The following is a 12144-nucleotide window of genomic DNA, read 5'->3' as shown; positions in this document are numbered from 1 at the left end:
GGATCACCAGTGGGTGCTGCAACAATTTAAACACCACCATTCATAGACCAACGTTATTGCTTTTAAGTGTCTCCCTGCTAAGGCTCACTATCTTACTAAGCAGAGAGTGCTGTGTTTTCTCCCTGTGGATGTATGCCTCTTCATCACAGGTTTATTCCAAGCTCCGTAGCCTTCTGGGCAGCCAGTGACAATCAACTTTCCAGGCTCTTGTCCTACAGGGTGCTCTGGTGCTCAGTGTTGTGATCCATAGGTCCTTGCAGAACACCGTGCAACTTGCTTTGCTGTCACATTGGGGTTCTCTTCCAATCCTACTACCTTTTTCCAACAGAAAGGACGAATTGAAGAAACATCCCTGCCCCCCTTGTTTCAACTTCCACCAAGCTGAATCCTATGATGAACCCTTTACCGAATGGGAATTCTTGGAGTCTCTTATCTCTTCACATGACACAGCCCCAGACCAGATTCCATCCACAACCAGGTGATCCAACACTTGGACATTGCCCAGAGGCAGCATCTACTCACTATCTTCAACCACATTTGAATTACGGGTGCCTTCCCCTTGCAGTGGCAAGACAGCATAGTTATCGCTGTCCTTAAGCCCGGAAAGAACCCAACATCTCTCAACAGCTACTGGCCAATTAGCATGACAACACATTTTGTAAACTGCTGGAAAGAATGGTTAGCTTCTGATTATGTTGGGTACTTGAATCTCGTGTTCTTTTGTCCCCGTATCAATTTGGGTTCCGGGAAGGACAATCTACAACTGACCACTTACTCAGACCGGAAACAGCAGTCCGACAAGCTTTTACTAACCGCCAACACCTCATCGTGGGGTCTTCTTTTATCTGTATGAGGCATACGACACGGCTTGGTGCCATCACATTTTAGTTATTCTCAATGACGGCTTTCGCGGCCCCCTTCTGATTTTTATTCACGAGATTTTATCCCACTGACTCTTGCGGGTTCGACTTGGCACTTCAGTCAACACCCCTCAGATCTAAGAGAACAGTATCCCACAGGATTCTGTATTGTCACATTCTTCCTCATCGCCATCAATGGGCTTGTAAGCTTTGTTGGGCCTCAGGTTTTCCGGCATTGTATGTTGACGATTTTTGCATCTGATGCAGCTCCTGCTTGGTAGCATCTGCTGAAAGCCAGCTCCGGCAGGCCTCTGTGTGCTCTCTCCCCCATGGCCTCCAGTTTTCTCCCTCCAAAATGCAGGTTAAGCTTTTTTGCCATTGATCGAAGTACACCTGATCTGGAACTTTATTTCCGCAACCAGTGCCTAGATGTTGTAGCGCAGTGCTGTTTCTTGAGCCTTATTTTATAAAAAGCTGATGTGGCTTCCCCATATTCACCACCTGAAAACTACATGCATGTGGAAGCCAAATACTCTCTGCCTCCTGGGCCACATGTCTTGGGCTGCAGTCCGTGTTACTCTTCTCCATCTTTACTGTGCTCTGGCTATGTTCAGACTAGATTATCATTGTCAGATTTATGGTTCAGCAGCTCCTTCCACTCTGAAACTATTTGACCCTGTTTATCATTATGGAATGCATCTGGCTGTCAGTGCCTTTTACACTAGTCATGTTGACTGTCTCCTTACAGAAGCGTGGACTACACCTCTACAAATGTGACGGAGCCAACTCCTGGTTTCTTATGCCATGGAACGTCATTTACTGCTAGGATCATGTTGTGGGTTCACAGCAGAGCTGAATCATCAGAGGATCATCCATTTTGCTACTCAGGCCTCCCTCCACAGTGTTTTAATATGTACTGACTTAATGAACAGCTGGCAGGGTATAGATTGATTCTACTCTCATCACCCTTGGTATCTGCTATACATGGCCTTCCCTATGCCCTTGGCCATGCCGCCTGCTCAGTTTTCCTTTTCTGGGTCCCAAGTCATGCGGGCATCTCAACAAATGAACTGGCTGACCATTTGGCTGGAGAGGCAGACACTTACCCACCATTCCTTTAATGATTCCAAGTGCAGATATGTAGATACACATCAAATCTCTCTCTGCCCAAAAGTGGAATGAGATCTGATGTGCTACTGCACTCAGTCATAAATGTCACACAATAAAGAGGACTGCTGAAATTTGGAGTTCTTCCTTCTACTCCTCTTGGAAAGAATCCACTGTCTTATGCCGTCTACGCATCAGTCATATTAAACTCATCCCTTGTTTTCTCTTGCATAACAAGCCACCCCCCCACAATGTGGTCGTGGAGCCAGACTGACGGTGTACCATATATTGGTGATTGTGTCCTTCTTTTGGCCCTTCATACTAAGTATACCTTCCAGATTCTTTGTCTTTAATATTAGCAGATTATCCACAGATGGTTGAACTGGTCCTCAGTTTCCCTCATGAATGTGGTTTTTATTTTCAGTTGTAAGGTTTTGCTTTCCTGTTTGGTGTCTGGAACCCATAACCACTCCCCCATGCAAAGACCACTCTTTTATGCCTCTGTTTTTTCAGTTTTTTGATTTGACCTATCCTTTTATGTGTTCTTCTGTGTGTGTTTTTAGCTTCCTCACTTTATGATTTGATCCCTCTGACTGGATCTGTCCACTTTTAGTGGACACCTCTGTCTTAGGCACACAACTTTTGAATCACAGGACTGATGACTTCATCATTTAGTCCCATATCTCCGTCATTCAATCAATCAGTCATTAACTAACAGTTATTACAAGTGCAGCTCTGAGGAGGAAATAGTTATTACAAGTGAAACTCCAAGGAGGACACACGTAAATGAATGAAATGATTCATATGCTTCAGGTTAGGTTCACGAGACACAAGATCAGATTACTTTGAGAATACAGTAAGGATGTGAAACCTCCATGTGCTCCAGAGCAGCTAAACTTGTTCTGTGAAATCAAGAAGACATGGAAATGTTTCTGGGAAATCTGTGTCCGCATAGTTGACACATACTGTATGTGTGTCTACAAAGCAACAAGGGCTGCTGGAGTAGCATCATGATCAACTTAGGAACCAACCATATTCCACATTGTCTGCTGGGCAAAAATCACTTGAATGTAAAGTCTAGGAAAGCAGTGGCACACACCATTCCAAAGAACGTTTGCATATTCTTGGAGACAAGGATGGGGTGTCATCCTGCAGTGTGTTGGGTTCTAAAATATATCTGATGTAGTGTTTGGTGATCAGATTTTTATCACTGCGTAGGACACTAGATTGGATGTTGTATTCAGTGATGCCACGAACCACGATATTTGGTGCTTGTATGCTATGCTGCTCAATAATGCACGCTGCCAGTTTGCAGGTGCCACAGCAGAGCCCAAAATATACAGGGTGGTCCATTGATCGTGACCGGGCCAAATATCTCATGAAATAAGCATCAAACGAAAAAACTACAAAGAACGAAACTTGTATAGCTTGAAGGGGTAAACCAGATGGCGCTATGGTCGCCCTGCTAGATGGCGCTGCCATAGGTCAAACGGATAACTGTTTTTTTAAAAAATAGGAACCCCCATTTTTTATTACATATTCGTGTAGTACGTAAAGAAATATGAATGTTTTAGTTGGACCACTTTTTTCGCTTTGTGATAGATGGCGCTGTAATAGTCACAAACATATGGCTCATGATTTTAGACGAACAGTTGATAACGGGTAGGTTTTTTTAAATTAAAATACAGAACATAGGTACATTTGAACATTTTATTTTGGTTGTTCCAATGTGATACATGTACCTTTGTGAACTTATCATTTCTGAAAATGCATGCTGTTACAGCATGATTACCTGTAAATACCACATTAATGCCATAAATGCTCAAAATGATTTCCGTCAACCTCAATGCATTTGACAATATGTGTAACGACATTCCTCTCAACAGCGAGTAGTTTGCCTTCCATAATGTTCGCACATGTATTGACAATGCGCCGACGCATGTTGTCAGGCAGTCGGTGGATCACGATAGCAAATGTCCTTCAACTTTCCCCCCAGAAAGAAATCTGGGGACGTCTGATCTGGTGAATGTGCGGGCCATGGTATGGTGCTTCGACGACCAATCCACCTGTCATGAAATATGCTATTCAATACCGCTTCAACCGCACGCGAGCTATGTGCTGGACATCCATCATGTTGGATGTACATCGCCATTCTGTCATGCAGTGGCATCGGTTGAACATTATGTAGGAAATTAGCATACATTGCACCATTTAGATTGCCATCGATAAAATGGGGGCCAATTATCCTTCCTCCCATAATGCCGCACCATACATTAACCCACCAAGGTCGATTATGTTCCACTTTTTGCAGCCATCTTGGATTTTCCATTGCCCAATAGTGCATATTATGCTGGTTTGCATTACCACTGTTGGTGAATGACGCTTCGTCGCTAAATAGAACGCGTGCAAAAAATCTGTCATCGTCCCGTAATTTCTCTTGTGCCCAGTGGCAGAACTGTACACAACGTTCAAAATCGTCACCATGCAATTCCTGGTGCATAGAAATATGGTACGGGTGCAATCGATGCTGATGTAGCATTCCCAACACTGACGTTTTTGAGATTCCCAATTATCGCGCAATTTGTCTGCTACTGATGTGCAGATTAGCCGCGACAGCAGCTAAAACACCTACTTGGGCATCATCATTTGTTGCAGGTCGTGGTTGAAGTTTCACATGTGGCTGAACGCTTCCTGTTACCTTAAATAACGTAACTATCTGGTGAATGGTCCGGACACTTGGATGATGTCATCCAGGATACTGAGCAGCATACATACCACACGCCCGTTGGGCATTTTGATCACAATAGCCATACATCAACAAGATATCGACCTTTTCCACAATTGGTAAACGGTCCATTTTAACACGTGTAATGTATCACGAAGCAAATACCGTCCACACTGGTGGAATGTTACATGATACCACGTACTTATACGTTTGTGACACGTACTACATGAATATGTAATAAAAAAATGGGAGTTCCTATTAAAAAAAAGAAGGCAGTTGATATCCGTTTGACCTATGGCAGCGCCATCTAGCGGGCCAACATAGCGCCATCTGGTTTCCCCCTACAAGCTAGACGAGTTTCATTCTTTGTAGTTTTTTTGTTTGATGCTTATTTCGTGAGATATTTGGCCCAGTCACTATCAATGGACCACCTTGTATAAAGCCGTTTGAGTGTGTGTGGTATTCATTTCTGGGGCTTTGGATTCAGTGTGTGCCAGTCTGACAGAAACCAAACAAAAGAGAATATGGTTCATTTCTTTACAGCTACAGAAGACTTAAATTTAATATTACTGAATTACCTGATGCTACAGGGAAAGATATATTCTCATTTATTAACATATTGTTACTTTTTTGTGTCCAGGCAGATTTGCAACCATGTTTTCTGATCATTGTTGTCTCTTATAAAGTTTTTGGCCCAATATCGGGTAATGTCCAAAGCTCCATTGTTTCTTAAACGTAGATAGCTGAGGGTGGACTTACAAGGAATGTTAGAATGATCTAATGTGTTTGCCACATACTGCACTTGACCACAAAAATGTTGTTGTCTTGAAACCCCCACATTGAAAAGATAATCTTTTTTGGGGGCAACACTTGTTCATAGTATGTTGAGGGTCTTCAAAGTTTCACCAGATGGATATATGTTGAATTAATTCTTGTGGTGGTTACCATTTGGAAAGCTTGATGTCTATATTGTTCATAAAGCTGCTTCTGCATTTTAATCATACTAGAAACTTGTTCTCTGTGTGGTACACTGCGTGTTTTTCATCAAAGGTCTGTTTGAACTTTTCCGTATATTTTATTACTGGTGCTAAATACAAAGAGCAGAGGAATGTGCCGGTCTGTCCAATTTATCTAGAGGTCTAGCCTTCATGCAACCAGCTGTTAAATGCCATGTTTCCTTCAGAATGATGCCCATTTTTCCTGTATGCCTTACCAATTTGATATTTGTTGGCTGAATTTCCTGATGTTTAATGGGCTCAAAAAGTGTATTGATTCTCATTTAGAAACAGCAGCTATTTTTGTTTTGGGTCACAAGCAGTTTTTTTGCATTTACAAGCATTAGCGCTTTTTAAAATTATTCAGTAACAAGTTGTCCCAGACCTTTTAAATAAGAAGCATTTAGTTCAGCGCACATTGGACTACAAATTAAAACCATGATCACCTAGATGAATGTATTCCTTAATATATTTTTAATGACTCAAAAGTTATTGGCCACAAATTGAAAAACAAAACTCAATTTTTGACCAGTGTTTTTCCAAAGGAGGAGTAATTTCTGCGCCTTAATATTTCTTGTGCTGTTATACTACACAGTGTAGTTGCTTTTTATTCAGTATCAATGGTGAGAAGCTTACAGTTAAAAAAAAAAAGTATTTTCAAAATGATTTTTTCATTCTTTGGTCTGCAGTATCTTTGTTTGGTGACCAGATAAAAATCTGAAAATTACGCACTTAAGAGACCTTTATGATATGAAACATCAGTATAAACTTCAACTTTGCGATTCAGTGGGAAGTTATGGGGCCATAATATGACATTGGTCTTTTGTTGCTAGGTGGGGTCGCGCCAGAGATATGAAAGCCAACCTTTTTTTATTTTTATGGGATGCTTTAGTTTGGTACTAATTTTCTGATAGCAGCTATCGAGACGAAGCCAATGATGTGTGACAGTAAGGTCTTTGAAGGTGAACGAACGTCAAAAAGGTGGCATGAAAGTCTGTTTACAGAAGGTGTTCGAAGTGATGACCATTGGTATCAATGCAGTGCTGCAATCTTCTCATCATGGATTGAGTGGTATTCCTTATAACTTCGGCACTTATCGAAGCACATGCTCTGACAATTCTCTCTTGCATATCTTCAGGTGTAGTTGGAACGTCTTTATAAATAATGTCTTTTACGAATCCCCACAAGAAAAAAAAAAAACAGATTTTATGTGAACTGGTATTTGAAACTCATTAGGATGAATAACTTTTATTATCCCTCAAGAAATGTATGTATTGAACATCATAAAGCGTGTCCACAATATATTTTAGAAAAAAAAAAAAAAACTTGTTTCTGTTACTTTTCAAGGAATCTTTTGTCTGTTACAAAGTGATTTTCCACATCTGTTTAACACATTGTTTCTTCTTTGGCTATTTTCTGCTTCTGCCCTCAAGCCAAAAGGAACAGTAGTTAATAATGATATTCATGGTCTTTGGCTATTTTCTGCTTCTGCCCTCAAGCCCAAAGGAACAGTAATTAATAATGATATTCTTGATTAAACAGACTGCGGAACTATTGAAAGTCAAAGGCTTGGCAGAGAACTCGGATCCAGGCTTGACCAAGCAGGCAAGTGGCTCATCTGACCGTGCAGAGTTGTTGGCACCCGGAGATTCTGCCTGGGACAGTGCAAGTCGCCGCAGCCCGTCACCTTTATCAATTGCAGCCAAGCGGAAAAGGCTGCGAAAGTCGTCTACAGGTTCAGGGTCTGGCTCCACAGGTAATTCAATCCTTGCAGCTATGGAAAGTGTACCGTAAAAGTTGAAATTGCAGTACTTCTCCTGCAAAACACTGTTTGCACCTTACTGTGGGCCCACTTCCTGTTGGTGTATTTTGTATTATGACATTGATTAACTATAGTTTTTTTCTGTTTAAAAAAAATTGCATTTCAACTTTTTTCTGAAGTATGGGATGTTAAACTCCAACCAACCTTCTTTTCCCCTTTTGTGAAATTTGATGGTAAGCCCAGTGTTGTAAGAATGCAATGCTATCACCAATACAGTGTTGCAACCAGGTATTTATTTTTAACCAAACACAATTTTAATTGCAGATCCTTTAGTCTTCATAATTTTTCATGGCAGCTAATCAATTTTTATAAATGTTGGCTACACTGTCTTTGGCCTTGTCATCTCTCCGTGAATTCTCAACTGTAAATCGACACTCCTTTGTATACATGCTAATATAGTAATGTAACTGTAAGGAATTTATTAGGTATTTGAATTTTAAATTGGTTTGAGGAAGTTAAGAATCAAAATGGTCATGTCCAATATGGATGATATACACAGTGAACACTGCATTTATGATAAAAACAGGGGACATTTGCAGTGCAGGCTAAACAGGGAACATTCGTGGTGCAGCCTCTTGACTGGGCTATTGGTCTAGCTGCAGGTAGAGTAAAGTGTTTCTTTGCTGTCGCACTAGGAGGGGAGGGGGGGGGGGGGGTTGTCTTCGCCGCAGGAAAGATCCTTAATACATATGTGACAGCAGGCTATGTGGATCTGACACTGTCCTGGAGGGATCAAAAGGAAGAAAAGTTCCTTCCCCTTTACGGGGCTTAGCCTGGGACCTCCAGTGTTTATGTCTACTATTCATTTCATAATGACTGACATCTGACTGAGCTCATATTCTGATTACATCACATGATGAACATCAATGTGTTGTATCTTGCTGGACTCATAAAAATGTTTACTTTTGTTTTGTGTATGAATATGACACTTTAGTTGAAAAGGGGACAATATATGCAGTAATATTTAAGAGACGGCATGCTTTTTCATGCATCTGCTTTTTCATGCATTTTTGGTGAGTGTCAACTTTAAGGACTCATAGAAATCAAACCGTAATTAGGAGAGAAAAATTTCCTGTGTGTAGTTTAAAGATACAATCATTCTCCACTCACAGGGGAAATTTCATCACTTTCCATTTGCCATTTTGTCGTGATAATGGTTGATGTAAAGTACCACAGTTTGCCAAATGGTGATGCATACGAGCTAACTGTAACACCTACAGCGCCTCTCGGTGTTGAAAAAACAAAAATAGCTCCCAGATTAGCTCCCATGTCCTTAAAGTATCAATTCACAAAATGACCCAAGTCCCTCCACAAGTAGTAATTATGAAAAATAAATAAAAAAACAAATACAGGGAAATATCTAGTATAGAAAGCAAAAGAAAAGAAAAGGAAAATTTAACTATAAATTTTAGAAACATGGGAAGGGGGGGAAACAGTAGAAAGTATTAAAATATTAGTTATTCCAATACGTAAGAAAATCAATGTTATAGTCATAGAACATAGGTCTGAGACACCAAAGATAGTGTTTATTAAAGTATAAATAGCCATACGTTGTAATTACGATACTCCAGTCTCTAGTCTGTTCTAGATCAGAAGTTATTTAGGACATACAGCTTTAGAGAACAACAATTGGGACTTAATTAAACGGGGATCAAGAATAGACCGTGACGGACGAGATTGTTTTTAAGGATTGTCAAGTCAAGACTTTAATTTGGACATTTATCAGATTAGATAAACAGGTTCAAATGGCTCTGAGCACTATGGGACTTAATAGATAAACAGGAAGGTGAATAGTAATCTCTCTGGCTTTAATGTCAATTTGTGTGAATATTTAAACACTTTACTGAATTGAGAATTTTAACTGCATTCGGACTTTGAATTGTGATAGTAGGAAACTTTAACTTTACGCGACTAGTGATCATAGTTAATGACAGTTTGCGGATATTAAATAGAAATAACTTATTTACCGAAAGTGACAGGATATTATCTAACATCTCTGATGCTAGTGGGAATCCTACTTAGACATCTAATTAAAGAACTTCTTTGAGTGAGATTGTATGAGTGAACCTATTTATTAATAATTCTTGTCAATAAACTGACATTGTTAATTTGAAACATAATACAAGTCTTGAACATTAATTTAACTTAGGTTAATAAACGTTAAGGTTATGTGATCTATGCCAAGAACAAACTAGCGATTCGTAACTAAAACAATTGAACGAAAGGTTAAAGTATTGTCGTCTGTAAACATTTGTAGTAAAGCTACTAAAGATTTTTTCTCTCAAGAGTTGGGAAGACAATACGTGTAGTGACCCATGTTTAACATAGGGTTTTAAAAGTAATCAAATTGATACTTAGCCGGGACAATATTAAATAAAAGTAAAACCCTTCAATGACAGTCAATGTGTAAAAAATAAAATCAAACTTTCACCTATTAGACGAAAAAGTGAAAACAGAAAAAGGGCTGCTACAAAACACAAAGTGTAAATGCAAGCTCTGTTGTTGCCTTTCACAGCTGTTATATTTTTATGCCTATAAATGTACATAAAATGCTAGTATCACATCTTTAATTTATTTGCCGATTCGTCTTTATGCACTGCACGCTTGCTTGTGTTATGTTGCCAGTCCTCAGAACAGTATGTTCAATTCTTTGTTCATTGTTGCAGTGTTTACATTGGGGCTTTTCATCAGAAGGGGAACAATCTTGCTCCCATTCGTTGTTGTGTACTTGTGTGAGACAATCATTTTAACATAATTAGTTGCCTTGCACTCGTGTGAAAACGTGCATCTTTTACATAGTTGTGGAAAGTTTATGGTGATCTGTGTGCATACTTACATAGAAACATAAAAAGAACAAGGTATGGGCAGTTCCATGTCACTGCCAGTGTGGAGAACTTGTGAATGTCGTGGTGTTAGTGAAAGTTCATGACACCAAATGCGATGAAAGTAGATGACTTTAAATGTGAACACTTTAGGTTAAGCTTTACCGTAACTGTTATTGACATTAAATGAAACAACAAGTTTATTATTGCCAGTCACGTTATTTGTCTCCATAAAGTATTTCAAAGGTTTAAACCACCATAAGATGATTTACGTGTGTGTGTGTGTGTGTGTGTGTGTTAAGAGTTTCTAGAGGAACCTGTGGCACTGTCTCCAGTGGTCACAGGTTCCTTTCACTGTCGTAACGCATCACATGTCACGTGTATACTGTCATAAAAAATACTGCCATAAAAAAGGTAGACGAAGTGAATTTAGAGATAATATGGGGAAACTGTGTGTCCTATATCATCAAAAAGGAGTTCTGGCAGGCAACAGAAGTTTGCATTGGAAAGTTTACAGAAGGAGTCGTAAGAAGGAAAACCCACAACTTCTATGTGGAGAAATAATTTACAACGTTAGCAGCTGTATTGAAAAAGTTGAAAACTGAAGTGGAAGGTTTTCATGAAATGAGTGAGACAACCCTTTAACATGCTAATCTAAAATTGGTCTTCAGATACAAGAGGTTCAACAAAATACCTTTGCTGATGGAAAATAACAGAGTAGCAGGGCAAAGAGAAGAATTCTTGTGGGAAATAAGATACGTGTGAAACACTGGATGGACTGTTTATTACACTGATGGGAGTTGGTGTGGTGTAAATCATCCCAGAAAATTTGAATGGCAGGAACAAAGATACCTTATGTATAAAAAGACATATATGATAATCACAGAGGAAGTGTGAAAGAGTGGAATTGACTGCAAAGGAGGAATTCAAAACACTTTCCAGTTCTTGAGTTGCAGAAAAAGGATTATGATGTGCCACATTGGGAATGAAGATGGATTTGACCAAAATGTTGGATTGTGTTTTGAAAAATTACCAAACAAGATCTGAAGTTGTTTTAAATTAAGCTCCATATCATATGATGATAAATCCAGTACTACAAAGGATTCCATCATTGAATGAATGGAAAGCAGTAATGCAGAGCTTCCGTGTAATGCCACATCATAAGAGGAATTTACTAAAGCTGTCCTACTGGAACATGGATGACTGCTCTTCAGCTCACAAGAATAGTTTTGGAATATGTATTGTGCTCAGTGGTCAAGAAAATTAAACATCCGTGATTGCCAATGGCGCACTGAAAATTTGGCACCATTGAGTTTACTTGGATATTTGACAGGAACACGGTAGGAAAGGAGGACAAGAATTTTAAGATAAATGATACTTTACAGTTTCTTTGCTTTGGAGAGTGTTCCCCAGAGTGTCTGGAGGAATTCAGTGAGTCGTGTACACAAACTTCGCAACAGTTGCACACAAAGAGCCCACTGTCTTGAAATAGCAAAAGTACCGCTGCCGTGCCAAGTAGACGAATGCAATAGCAGCAGCAAGGCATCAGCAGCAGTGAAAGTGATTAAGATAGGTTGCCCTTTTTTCATCATTCTTTCTTGCAAAATGTATTCCACCTAATAGATTTTTCATTTACTGTTAAAATGTACATTACATTTCATATTGAGAGCTGGTTATATATCGAGCATTCACTTGCTGTTTAAAACATTATTGCCCTCTGCTCACAACAACTGAATGCGGCAATGCTGTGTGGAAGTGCGACTACGAAGTTCGCATTCTTCACTGGTGAATGTTCTTATCGTGCATTACAACA

General features: G+C 39.6%; 1 protein-coding gene across 1 annotated transcript in view; it reads left to right on the top strand.

Moving 5' to 3' along the window:
• Positions 1–12144, top strand: part of LOC124795683 (longitudinals lacking protein, isoforms H/M/V-like) — a 320009-nt gene that overhangs the window by 93242 nt on the left and 214623 nt on the right. Inside the window, exon 4 of the mRNA XM_047259764.1 lies at positions 7230–7443. Within this exon, the coding sequence (XP_047115720.1) occupies positions 7230–7443 (214 nt within the window). The remainder of the gene's footprint in view (positions 1–7229; positions 7444–12144) is intronic.

This window comes from Schistocerca piceifrons, chromosome 4 (genome assembly GCF_021461385.2).
Source record: "Schistocerca piceifrons isolate TAMUIC-IGC-003096 chromosome 4, iqSchPice1.1, whole genome shotgun sequence".
NCBI lineage: Eukaryota > Metazoa > Arthropoda > Insecta > Orthoptera > Acrididae > Schistocerca > Schistocerca piceifrons.
Note: the sequence above shows the minus strand (reverse complement) of the source record. Positions and strands in the feature narration are given on the sequence as shown.